This window comes from Aphis gossypii, chromosome 1 (assembly GCF_020184175.1).
Source record: "Aphis gossypii isolate Hap1 chromosome 1, ASM2018417v2, whole genome shotgun sequence".
NCBI classification, from domain to species: domain Eukaryota; kingdom Metazoa; phylum Arthropoda; class Insecta; order Hemiptera; family Aphididae; genus Aphis; species Aphis gossypii.
Window position 1 is genome coordinate 9503352 of NC_065530.1, and position 13329 is coordinate 9516680.

The window sequence follows — 13329 nt, forward strand, 5'->3', positions numbered from 1 at the left end:
TGTGATGACAAAAAGTTCAAAGTGGAGAGACCTTTCGGTTGATAAGGTACTTCGTGATTAAATAAATAATAAGATATAATGATACTAATTAGTAAAATATCATACTCACTTCAAAGTCAATACCGACTCTACGTCACCAACAGTGGATGATTCCGACTTAACGTCTTCGGAAACAGTGGACGATTCCATCAGTCTCTTAGCGTTTCGTGCCTGTACCAATTTATTGATTTCATTGTAAGTGGTCATCATAGGCACCGAATCGTCCGGTGACCTTTGAGACACGCACGACGAGAATATCATCTCGCAATTTTTGTTGTCTTGACCATCTTTAGCGGCTTTCATATACTTGAAAAATCGCAATATCTCTGGATTCTCGGACGATGGTTTGCGCAATTCATTCAACTCTCTGGAACCAAACGTTTACGATTAAAATTGTTTATTTTCTTGGGTACCTATTTTAAATACTTTATACTTTGAACTATTTTTTGTATCATCGAAGAATTACTACACCATATATTAAAAATGTATACCTAACTATTACTTTTTCTAATAGCTTGCATGAAAATTTTATTATAACTTATAATACAAAGTATATTATATTATTATGTTATATAATAATGTTTATTAATTATTGTTATTGTTATTAATATGTAAAAATATAAATTTATGACTTCGTTTAATATTACCTATCTTATTAACTGCAAAATAAAAAAAAACATATTTAAGATTACAAGAAAGATATATTGAATACATGTTTTTAAATAATATGGTAAAAGATGCGATATTGTTGTAAAAACAACAATATACTTAACATACACTGTGTTAACTTGATACAATGATACATAATATGATACTAATTTAATATATACTAGTGTAATTCAAGATTTTACGATTGTTTAATATTTTAGTATTTATAGAGTTTAAAATTAAAATAGATAATACATTATAATAGTATGTTAATAAAAAAAAAAGTAAACGTAAATAAATACAAAATTGTGTTTGAATTTCGTATTATATACGCTCGTAAATATTTTTTATATTAGTACCTCGATCGAACATTTAATTAGAATAAAAATGAAATTTGTGTTTACATTCATTTCACATACGGTAATCAAATCAGTGTTACTGGAGAAAATATTTTAAACGTTTCTACAACTACTGATAGTAATTTTTGGCTTAAGTTACGATTGTCTTATCAAACTTTCACATTTAGCCTCTTTTATCGAAATGACAAAAATGTACGTGGACAGTTGTTTGCCTATATAAACTAGTGTAAGATGAATTTCTAACATATTTTACTTTAAATATAAATCAACGTAGATGCTTTTTTTATTTATTATATACATATTACACACACATATAAATTATAATTGAGAGAACCGTGTATGTTATTTATTAGTTTCTAAAATATTTTTTGATGTAAATACTGTTTTTACTTTTATAAGTAGGTAACTTTTAGAATAAATTAAGTATAACTTAAAGAGTAAGGTTTTTTACTCAATAATTACTTGATTGTTCTTAAATTAACAAATTTTATATACATTACACAGTGGAAAATTAATATTCACGCGGTTATTATAGTAATATAGTGTAACCTAATTTAAATATAAAAATAAACTGGCATTTAATTTTGATAAGTAAAATAATATGTTATAATGTGTTTTAAATGCTAATTTAATTAATAAAATAGTTGCTCTATTTTAACTAAGATGTCTAAATATGATGTGAAAAATTGTATGAAAATCCGGTGAAGAAATACTATTACCGCATTCAATTAGTCAATCATTGTGTGACACTCCATGACTCTATACACCTATTTAATACGTATCTATTAATGTATTATACATATGCATAACTGTACATTTGCTTTATAAAATATAGATGTGTGTTGGAATATTTAAATAAATATTATCATTTATACAATTAAATATTTATTATACAAATTACTAGTAGTACCTATCTATATTAATTAAAGATTATTTAACTAAAAACTAGATACTTCCTATCTTTAAATTTATCTCATACAATTTAGTATTTATTAAACAAATTACTTTTAGTATTTGTATTTAATTAAAGATTATTTAACTAAAAACTGGATATTTCCTATCTTTAAATTTACCTTGTACATTTATAACAGGTTTCACTATTTCACAGTTATATTTCAATAATTGTTATGTCTTTAATCATTAAATCAAAAATTAATAATATGCAATGTAAAAATTAAAATAATTCCGACACTGTTTAAGTTAATTAAAAATGAATCAAATATTTACCCGTCAAATCAATTTATATAGGTACACATATATTGAATGTTCCTTGTAAAAACATAAAAATGCTTTGTAATCATTTAAAGATTTCATCAAATCCCTTTTTAGTACACATTCTACTTGGATATTATATTATTATTATTGTTGTTATTTCGGAATAATTTTTACTGACTCAAACGGCATTAAAATTAATTTGTATGGTGTTGAATAGTACATTCCAAAATCTATCACTAATCACACAATAAAAAGATTATTATATGGCTATGTTCACTGTAGGTACTACCTAATTCTTTACATCATCAGAACTCCATTATTGTCCCATGGAGCCAATTAATAATGACAAATCTATGGGTTAAACGCGTTTAAAATATCAGCTGTGAATATCCGCCATATCTTATTATGTTTTATTATGAAAAAAAAAATATATATTGTTGACTATATTGATAGTAATAATGCCATATTGCCATTATTAACAATTGTTCGCGGATGCGATGGTCGCGTGACGTGTCGTGCTTTTAAGCGGAATAGAAAATATTATTGTCGGAGATGACTACTTTTTAAATATTATACCTACCCGTCCGTTTAGGCAGTAATATTATTCTAATAACATGTTTGTCTAACAGGCTAATAAGAAGAAGCTCGTCACGACCTAAATATCATCACAAGCGCCAACAAAACAATAGGCACGCGATTAAAACACTTTTATGCTCGTCGGCCGAGTGAAAGTATCAGTGCACTCAGCGTGTACGTCAATTTAGCAACTTATTAATTATAACTTATCGTTTTCATTGTGCTAAATAGAATTACTGTCCGATAACCCTGCGGTGCGAGCACCAAATCAACCATCGATCGAACAAACCGCGTTTTGATGCGTTTATTTGCTGCAACGTATTATTATAGGTACATGAACGGCTAATATTCAGTGCCTGTACGAATAACATTTGAAAATATGACATTATTATATTAATACGGCATTACCTGCGTTGGTGAATTTCTAATTTCGGATAACACTCACGCGGACACACGCCTACCCACTGCAGGACAAATTTCCATTGTGTGTTCGCGCTTAAAAAAAGCCAATAGCCGCTATGCGTAGTTGAATACGTAGAACTTAACAGTATGGTACAATAGCGATTTGGATACAAATAAAAAAGTGCCTATACAATTTTTTTTTAAATAATAATAATACGAATCGTGACTTTGTAATAAAAATATATCGTATTCGCAACCGAATATCTTTATTTTATGCTCAAATTGGTTTTTAAACCCTCGCCAAAAAAAGGAAAAGTATTACTTAATGGAATTATATGCCAAAAATGTTCATAACTTCTTTAATCCCATATTTCGGGTATAACAAATAAAATATAATATAATATTTTCCTACTGAAATGTGAGTTCATAGTCCACCTATATTGTATAATACTCATGCACTAATGTGATATTGTAATCTGTTTGTAAACAGTTATGATCACAAATGTTATTTGTATCATTAATTTATCGTTAGATCAATTTGTATGAGTATTGAAACTGTGAATTTGATTTATGTTGTTTTATTTTACTATTCAATTAAAAAGTAATTATCAGTTCAATCAAAAATTGTATTACATTAAAACTAGTAACTATATTATTATAATATAGTATGTTCGTTATTATACAAGACTTGTTTTGCATATTTTTGCATACCTAATAGATTTTTTTGTTCAAAACATTTTATTATTAAGCCATTGCATAGATTTTATTGTATAATTTTCCTATTTTTAATTACTTCTAATAGTTTGGGACGATTTTTCAATACCAATAGCATGCAAAGTTATTTTTATTTCATTGAACATAGATTTTAATAAAAATAAAAAATAACAATTTTATTATTTTAAGATGATATTTTTTTGTTAATGATTCAGTTCTGTAGCTACATGGAAATAGTTCGATAATTATAATATCTATAACCCTAACCCCGTCGGCATCCCCCCACATAGTTATATTTCATTACGCATCTACTATTTTAAATAGGTATTTTAATGGGTATTAAATGTACGTGAAATTAATAATGAATATATCCAAGCGAAAATCGGTAATAAAAAAAGACAGATACATACCTGCTGAGTTGAGCTGATATGAGATTGCTGTACGGTGCAAACTTGGCTGGGTTCTTGTACATTTGGCAAACCAATCGTTCCCGGCATGGTTCAGTGGTGTACCCGAGCTGCTTATACACCGTGTCGATCCTGGACAATAGTGGACTGTAAAATGGATCGTAGTTTGCCAACAGATGCGAGCTGGTTGGTATCGTATGGAATACCTTGAAGTCTTCGGTCTTGTCTTTTGTATAATAGTTGCCCGACTGGAGCTTGGTGCTGGACACAGTGTTTTGACCATATTTCTGTGGGTACCTGAAATCGCGTAATAGCGAATAATTATTAATAAATTGAATAATATTATTGACATGTATTTGTATATATATTATATAGTACCTATAGATAGTTAATTTTTAAAAAAGATCTTAATCTAAGGGATGTTGGATTCAACAAGTATAGATATACGATCGTAAGGAATAGTGAGAGATTTATTTGAAAAGCAACTCGCTCAATCGATATGTAGTATCGAGTACCACAATAAGTTGTATATGTATTATTTGAAATTCTCTCTCCTCATTTTCAAGTCTGTTTTGCCATTGAGTTGCATCAAACAAACAATATAATATTTTACTCATTTTTTTTATTTTATTTTATTATTATCAGATTATCAATACCAAAATACTATTAGCTATAATAGATAGTAGGTTTAAGTGGACGTATTATTACGACTGTAATACCGTCACGTACGGATAACAAAAAAAAAACAAAAAAAAAAAACAAAAAAAATGAATAAAACGTCGGTTTAGTGTCAACTCGATGTCTATTTTTAACGTCAATAACATTACATATACATATAACATAATACAGTTGGTGCATTATATCTCGACCTAGAATTTTTAATTAAAAACTAGAAACGAGTGCTTTATGACGATAAAAATAAATGATTTAGATAGATTTTATCATAATATAGTACCCACTACCCATATAAAATAATATCATTATAAATATTATAAGCTTGATTATACTTTTGTTTAGTCTTAATGATTCTAAATCGTCGTCGAGGATATTATATACGAAACACGAGTCGTACCTATATACCTACACGGACTCAATCAATCGACCGATAAATCAGAAATATTTAAATACCATCGTAGGTAGGTGTAATTTATAAGCGTATGGCCTAAAAAAAAAATACTGTTATACGCTGCGCCATTTAAACTCGATGACATATCATAAACGTATGGATCACTATTATCAGCCTATAAGACTTCCGAATTAATTTGTGTCTATTGATTATAGGCTAGTACTGAACCCAACACAGATGTTGTTCTAAGCATGGTATTATATGAGCTCATATAATACGGCTAATTAATAAAGATATAATATTACCTATACCGTTTCGACCAAACGCATACGTATAAAATCCATCTGAATTTATCAACGTTTATTCGGTATTTAGAAAATAATAATGACTAACGAACTCTGTTGTAATGATAATAATACACGTATATTGGTATACTAACAATGTAAGTACATGCGCCAGCTGAATCGTATGAAAATTATTATAGTATTAATATGTGTGTATAGTGTACCTGTACAGTACACACGTTTCATTGTTTTCGGATTTAGGACGTGCTCACAGTGAACGCGGTTAGTGCTCACTCAAAAAAGTAACAAAAATGAAACGTATATTGTGTTATTAATTCACAGATAAGTATAATATTTCAGAGGATATTATACAGAAACCCATGTCACGGTGCGTAATACAAGAGGCAGCTTAGACGGCTTGCTTTAATATCGCGTAGGTATGTTAATAAAAAATACTGACTGTAGGTACTTAAAAGATTTATCTGCAGCAAAGTAAACCGTTTATCTGCGTCAGTAATATTCCAACCTCACGAATAGATTTTTAAAATTACTCTTCGTCGGATTTTTCGTTAGAAATCGGTAAATAACGTTGTGTGTGTGTGTTTTTTTTTCTCGAAATTTCTGTCGCGCTGAATGTTGTACGTGCCGTTGCAGTGTATAAGAAGTGCAATAACGGAGAAACGGAGATTCCTCGGCCTGTCGCGATCGATGTTCATTATATTATATTATTATACTATTCTATGTTAAGTCCCGTTTCCGATGTCTCTTTCTCGTGCGTATACGATCGAATAATAATAATAATACGATAAATTAATCATGTTCTAAAACACGGCGTCCCGGTCCAAGTTCGTGACGCGTGCTGCAATAGTTTGTATATTATTGGACACAGTGATATATTGTGTGTGATGAAAATCACGCGGCGCTTCAATTATTTCATCGGTCTATTATAGGCGATCTATCGACAACACAATACGAACGCAACAATACACTATGAAAATATATTTCATAGAGAAATATATATTAATTTAATAATGATTTAGTGTACCTATATGTATATTGAATATAATATTATATCTATACACACACACACTTAAATATATTTTACGTTATTATTATGGCGTAGAGCCGAAATTCGTGAGCAGAAATATTGTTTTGACCGAAATTTAATAACAAAAAAACATTACAGTATGATTATTTTACGTCAGTTTTTAAAACAAGCATACATACTGCAGTTAGATAAGTGGGTTGAAATACATAGAACTTTATATCCTTGCTTCACTGTATCGTTACTGACTGATGACGACACTAGAACAATTTGCTAATCATTACAAAAAGTTTACGAGACGCTTTCATCAGAATTGAGAATAAAAAAAAAATAAAGTAAAAATGTCATCTTTACAATAGTATTAGATTGGTTTACCGTTAAAATGCGTGGTTTCTGAAGTATATCATAAAACTCGCAATCGGATGAAGAATTTTTACCGATCGTGATTTTAAAATATTAATTTACACGCCAAACGTGATGAATAAGGTACATAGCGGATGTCGTGATGCGACATGCGTGTATTATGAGGAGCATGTAGGTATATGAGAAAATAATTCATATAGGTCCAACAATCGTCGGATCGAAACAATTCCGATTGCTCGGATTGCAACAATATAAAATTATATACTCGTATATTGATGAGTTACCCCCTGCTATTATTTCATTGATATATGTACAATGTACATGTTAGTATAACCTAATCTCACTTTTACGAATGAGCCACGGTGAAAAAATGGCATACCACGTCCGCAGAAAGTGTATATAATTATAATATATAATTATATTATGATATGCGATTTCTTCGCACATCACGTACATTGTTAAATGTATTGCACTATGATGTAGTTACATCTCTATTTATTATAATATACACCACTATACACTTATTTCCATTTTTTATTATATTAAAAAATAAACCTGTGTAAATTATTCATATATATTATATATCTATGACACTCGTGGTATTAGTTAAATTTTTTTTTTTTAATTTCCCAGTGAATTGCTACATGAAACTTTACGTAAAGACATGTAGATACTAAATATTATACTCTGTAAGCTTATAAAAAAATCGCTACAACTTAAAATGTATTAATTTTTATATAATATTATTGTATTTGAATAGTTTATAACGAACTCTGATTAACTCTAATATGTATGTCAGTATTAGATTTTTAAATTTTTATCTAATTTATTGAAATTGAGGTAGACGGTATAAATCGATTTTTATTAAAGCTGTGAATTTCAATAATCTTAATCTATAAGTGTGCAAATCGAATTGAACAACAAACGTCTCACCGTTAACAATAATATGCATATATGTTCTCTATCTATCTCCTATCTAAACTTTGAAACTCAAGTTTAAACTATAAGAAACATATGTTATTTAAAATATAATACTTCCGAAAATAAATTGTCTAAAATATTATATTATTTTGGATATACGAGTATCAAATTTTAAAGAAACTCGATAATAAATTAATCAATGATTTTGTTTTGAATATGAATTCCTCCGAGTTACTTATTCATATAGTTGATTACTTATTTAAGTCATATGGTGACGCATACAGTGACAACCTAGCCATATATACATTTCGACTCAACATTTTTGTGGAAATGTGCCGATGACTCTAACTCTTGCATTTTATTATTGGAACATTATATATATTTTGTATAAATATAATAAACATACAATATAAATTTTACACTTATACGATTAATAATTATAAATCATATGCCTGACACACATTTCGTTGCATACAACAAGATATCCGATGAGTTTCTCTTTCGGAAACGCGTCCACCGCGCAAGTTGGCGTTTCAGCGAGTCGGTCGAGGATCGAGCATCAAAACTCCTCGGTGACCTTGACGGTTCGACTACACTAGTTAAGTGAATAATAATATACATATATTTTATTATGATGTCTTCATCACGGAACTACGCCGAAAACTATTTATCGTTTAAAAAATCGTAAAAATAGTTGTATATCCATAAAGTCGATACGATGTCCAGTAGAACGACTTACGTTTTCATGATCTTGTTTCTTGTAGGCAATTATCGCGAGTTATGTAGATTTTGTTCCAAATATTTTGATACGTTCGGTTCGCGTCTAGTTCAATGTCGTACAATAGCGTTGACCAATTGTATATAGTCATAACATTATAGTTAAGTTTTCTCAATATTATTTAAAGTTACGAAAAAAAATTAACATTAATTAAACAAAAATATATTAATATAATATAATTGTATTTTTAAATCAAACACATAGATGCAATATACTATGGTATGATTTTAAAAAAGTTTTGAATAATGGTTATACAGGGAAACACAAATATCCTGACCTAAAAGGATTTAAAGTAGTTTGTAGATTGTACAAGTGTCTAATAGATACTATCTATATTAGCTGTAATATTATATATACTTAATATACTTGTAAATTCAATGTTTTGGTGTTCTTATTATATAGTATCTTATTTGGACTAATTCATCTCAAAATAGTTAATACGCGATAAACTATAATTAAATAATTGATTAAACTTCACAAAAATTATTCTTCTTTTTATTTATACGTGTATAGATAAGTCATAAATTTCACGGTAATTTGTTCATGGCGAAGTCGAAGATTCTATCATAATAATATGACACGTTGACGAAATTTCAAAATCATTATCCACTGAAATGAGTAAAGAAGATTTTTGAGAAAACTAAGCTCACATTCTTCAACGAGTTCGATACAAAACGATAGCAACAGTATAATGTACATACATTCTTTTTATAATGACATTTGGTTAGAACTCTTTAACTTTTAATTCACTCTCATCGGGCAAAAGATGGACACGATGTTTACGCCAACTAGGTTGTCTCTATAATAATAATTGAGGTTAAAATGACTTCTGCCGACTCTTTGTGCGTATTTCTCTTTTCGTTATTATTATTATTATTATTACTATTTTGTTATTATTATTATTATTACAACTATTTCGTTGTTATTATTATTATTATTATTACGACTAGAAGGAATTCATATACCGGTCACTTTGGTCACGTACAAAACCAAAAACTGGTTCCACACACGCATGCACATACGTCAGCTCATCCGTGAGCTCTCTCTCCTTTGTGTCCTTTTTGGAGAGCGTTGACGACGACTACCGCCGCGCCGATGACGTTTGGTCAGTCGAAATGTATTTAATTAATAACAATAATAATGATGATTTTCCAGTTCGCGCTCATTCGCGTTATCAACAACACGCAATCAATGAAAAAAAATCAAACACAAAAATCGCGTAAACCGTCTTTCGAATACGATGACATCGTAGAAGCACGTCCGTATGCCTTTCGTTATTGTTTTGTTTTTCTATTCCTCCATCCATAGTTTCTAACGTTTTCCATCAGACAGACGATCGTTAATAATAATAACAAAGATGAAATTACGTTATTGATTTTTTAAAACAATTTATGTTTTTGAACAGTTCGTTTTCGCGTCATCGGACACATCGAATTGTCGCCAACTATTCAAATAAATCGGTAGTTCGAGTGTTACACGCGCGTCGATCAATTCACACCTCAAGTCCACAAATATTATCATTGTATTAAATTTTACGGGACGATTCATAAAACACGTTCACTTTTATCATCCAATAACTAATTAATTTCAATTCTGGTTTTTGGAATTTGGAAGTGTATATTAGAACAATATAATACTTTCAAATACTTAAATTTTTAATAGGAAATCAGTAAGGGATGATCGTGTTCGGTAAATCGTCGTGTGTATTATTTACACCCAAATTCAGTTACCGCATTTCATATATGTATCAATACGATGTTGTTATGTTGCATAATATTTATCAAACCGCATTTGATGTACTGTTATCGTAATTTTTAACGCATAATATTATCCAGCGAAAAAATCTGTACCAATGTCCGACAATGTTCACGTTGTAAAGGAAGTAGGCGTATATATACATATTTTAAAAACTTAAATCGAATCACTTCTCATTAAATGTTTACTTTTACTCGTACTACGAATCGTACTCGTTAATTTTCTTGCTAGCTCATCATATGTGTACATAACGACTAGGTATGTGTACCTAAAATATATTAATATAATGCATTTAGGACGTAGGGATTGTTTTTTTTAAATCTCGTTCCGTACGATTTCGGATATTTTTAAGACACTCGTATATTATACGTACGTCATATGAGTTTATGAACACGATTATTCAAATTTTCGACCACACGACTGTGTTTACGATCGTTTACAACACAATACGATCGGGGTGGCCCGACACAATGCAATAATACGTTTATTAAAACATACGACTTGTCATCTTTCGTATTTATAATATATGGTCGTGTGGTTTTAACGAACCGTTTACCGTCTACGCTGAGTAAAGATGTAACGCGATGAACGTAATCGTGTCTAGATTGTTACCGCGCGAAACCATAGTGTTCAATATAACACTATGATATTGTTATAATATACGTATTATACCATGATTATAGTCGATTTCGCCTTAAACATCAATCGTTTAGTAGCAGCTAAATACACCTATATAACCTATGTATAACAAACGGCGAAACGATCCTACGACCGTTGTTTGTGGGTAACGAAACGTGTAATGACACGAATTCATCTACACGTTTTTATTATATTATTGATATAGTAAATGTCTCCGCCTAATACGAAATGGCGAGATATGGTCCTGTCTTCTGCTAGTTGAAAAATACGTCCAAAGTTTCACGTCCTATTTCAATAAAATGAACACTAATTTATAATAATATACAATAATATATCATACTGAATACCTATCCACGACTTGCAGCAACGGTGTATAGTGCACGATGTTTTTTGAGTGAAAATAAATATGTTCAAATCTTTAGTATACCTATAATATTAGGTCACCAAAACAACATACTGAAACCGGAATTTTAATAATAATAATAATAATATAATATAAGCGCAGTGAGGAGCATTCCTAGTGGGTAGCGAGTACACTATAATCAAGTATAATATTATTATTTCTATATTTTTTTCCATAAAACAAATTACAAATTTTCTTCTCACGCACATTATTCGTACCTACTCTTTAAATTTAATTATTATTTGACTAATCAATTGAGGGATATATGATTTTGAGCATGATATAAGCGATTTATTATCTACATTTACATGTGTATAACGGAACTTATAAAAAAAAACGCCTAACATTTTACGCGTTATACAGTTGAATAAAAAAATCAAAAAAATCTTTAGCACTCTTCAAAACGCTTATGAAAAACTCTTATTACAATAAACACAATCAATATATATATATTATAACAATAGTAACAATATAAGTACATATTTCATTGTTGCACATGGTTTGACTAATCTTGGCCTTCCCCCGAGGTTAAACCAAAACTCGAAAGCTTAAAAAGAATACGACGCGCCTTGATTATTTGTAGATGACTGCTGCAACTTTTTTTATATTTCTCCTGCTTCGGGCTGTTTTTACGGTCATCGGGTTGACTCAAATAGATTTTAACGAATCTTATTGTAATGAACGGAAATCATCATATTTCAAAACTGGGACACGTGGTACTTAAACGAAAAAATGACTTAACGAATACGTCGTGTGAACCGGATTCTCAAACAATCGTGTCGTGCGTAATTTTAGTGTCAAAAAATCATGGTCTTATATAAGTTTTTAAGTGCATTTAAGTTAAATCAAATGATTTTTTACTCTAAACCATTTAAATTTAAACGGCTGTCTTTTTATGAGTTTTTTACAATAGAATTATATCGAATAACATTTGTCTAACCTTAACGGTAATGTATAAATAGCATCAAAAATATACCCTGTGCGTATATTATAGTAAATTATAATATTATTAATTTAACTTCATGAATAAATAAATACGTATTCGACTCTATAGTTTAGTTCTAACGTAGTTTGATTATGCACGTTAAGAATAAATTGCATTATAGAACCTAAAATCTTTTTTTACGATTTACCTATCATTGACGTAGGTATTCATCATTTCAATGAATGTAAATGTTATACATTATTTTTTCTGACCTTTTAAGTGTGATAAATTCAAAATTAGATCATTTTTGTCAATAATAATTACCTACCTAATATTTTATTGTTGTTTTTTTTTTAAATAATATTAATTATAATTATTAATATATTTCTATAATTCAACTAATTCTTATGTTTATATTCAATTTCATTGATATTTACAATTTTATTTTTATTTTTTTAATATTAAACTTAAAAAATCGTTAAAAATAAAATAACGTTTGAATATCTATAGACGTAAGAACGATGCATATTTTCATAATTTAAGCCATTCTCATAATGTACCTAATACATATTATTAATTTGTGTGAAATACTGTTTTTAAACCTACTAGTCCAATACCCAAAAAATATTTTTGTCAATTAGCGAATCATTCAACTTAAATTCAAATTTTTAGTCAACATTTTATTTTGACAAATGCCGATATTGTTCAATAACGATTTTAGTGAAAACGAGTCATATATTATATACTATGTCTATATATAGGCTTTAGAAACACGATTTGAATTTTTCAT

The 13329-nt window shown here is 29.1% G+C and overlaps 1 protein-coding gene across 2 annotated transcripts in view; it reads right to left on the reverse strand.

The window, feature by feature from the left end:
- Positions 1 to 13329, reverse strand: part of LOC114123365 (uncharacterized) — a 58001-nt gene that overhangs the window by 28183 nt on the left and 16489 nt on the right. For both annotated transcript variants that reach the window (XM_050210765.1, XM_050210764.1), the window contains exons 5-6: positions 4364 to 4657; positions 110 to 406 (exon numbers count right to left, since the gene is read on the reverse strand). In XM_050210765.1, coding sequence (XP_050066722.1) covers positions 110 to 406; positions 4364 to 4657 — 591 coding nt within the window. The remainder of the gene's footprint in view (positions 1 to 109; positions 407 to 4363; positions 4658 to 13329) is intronic.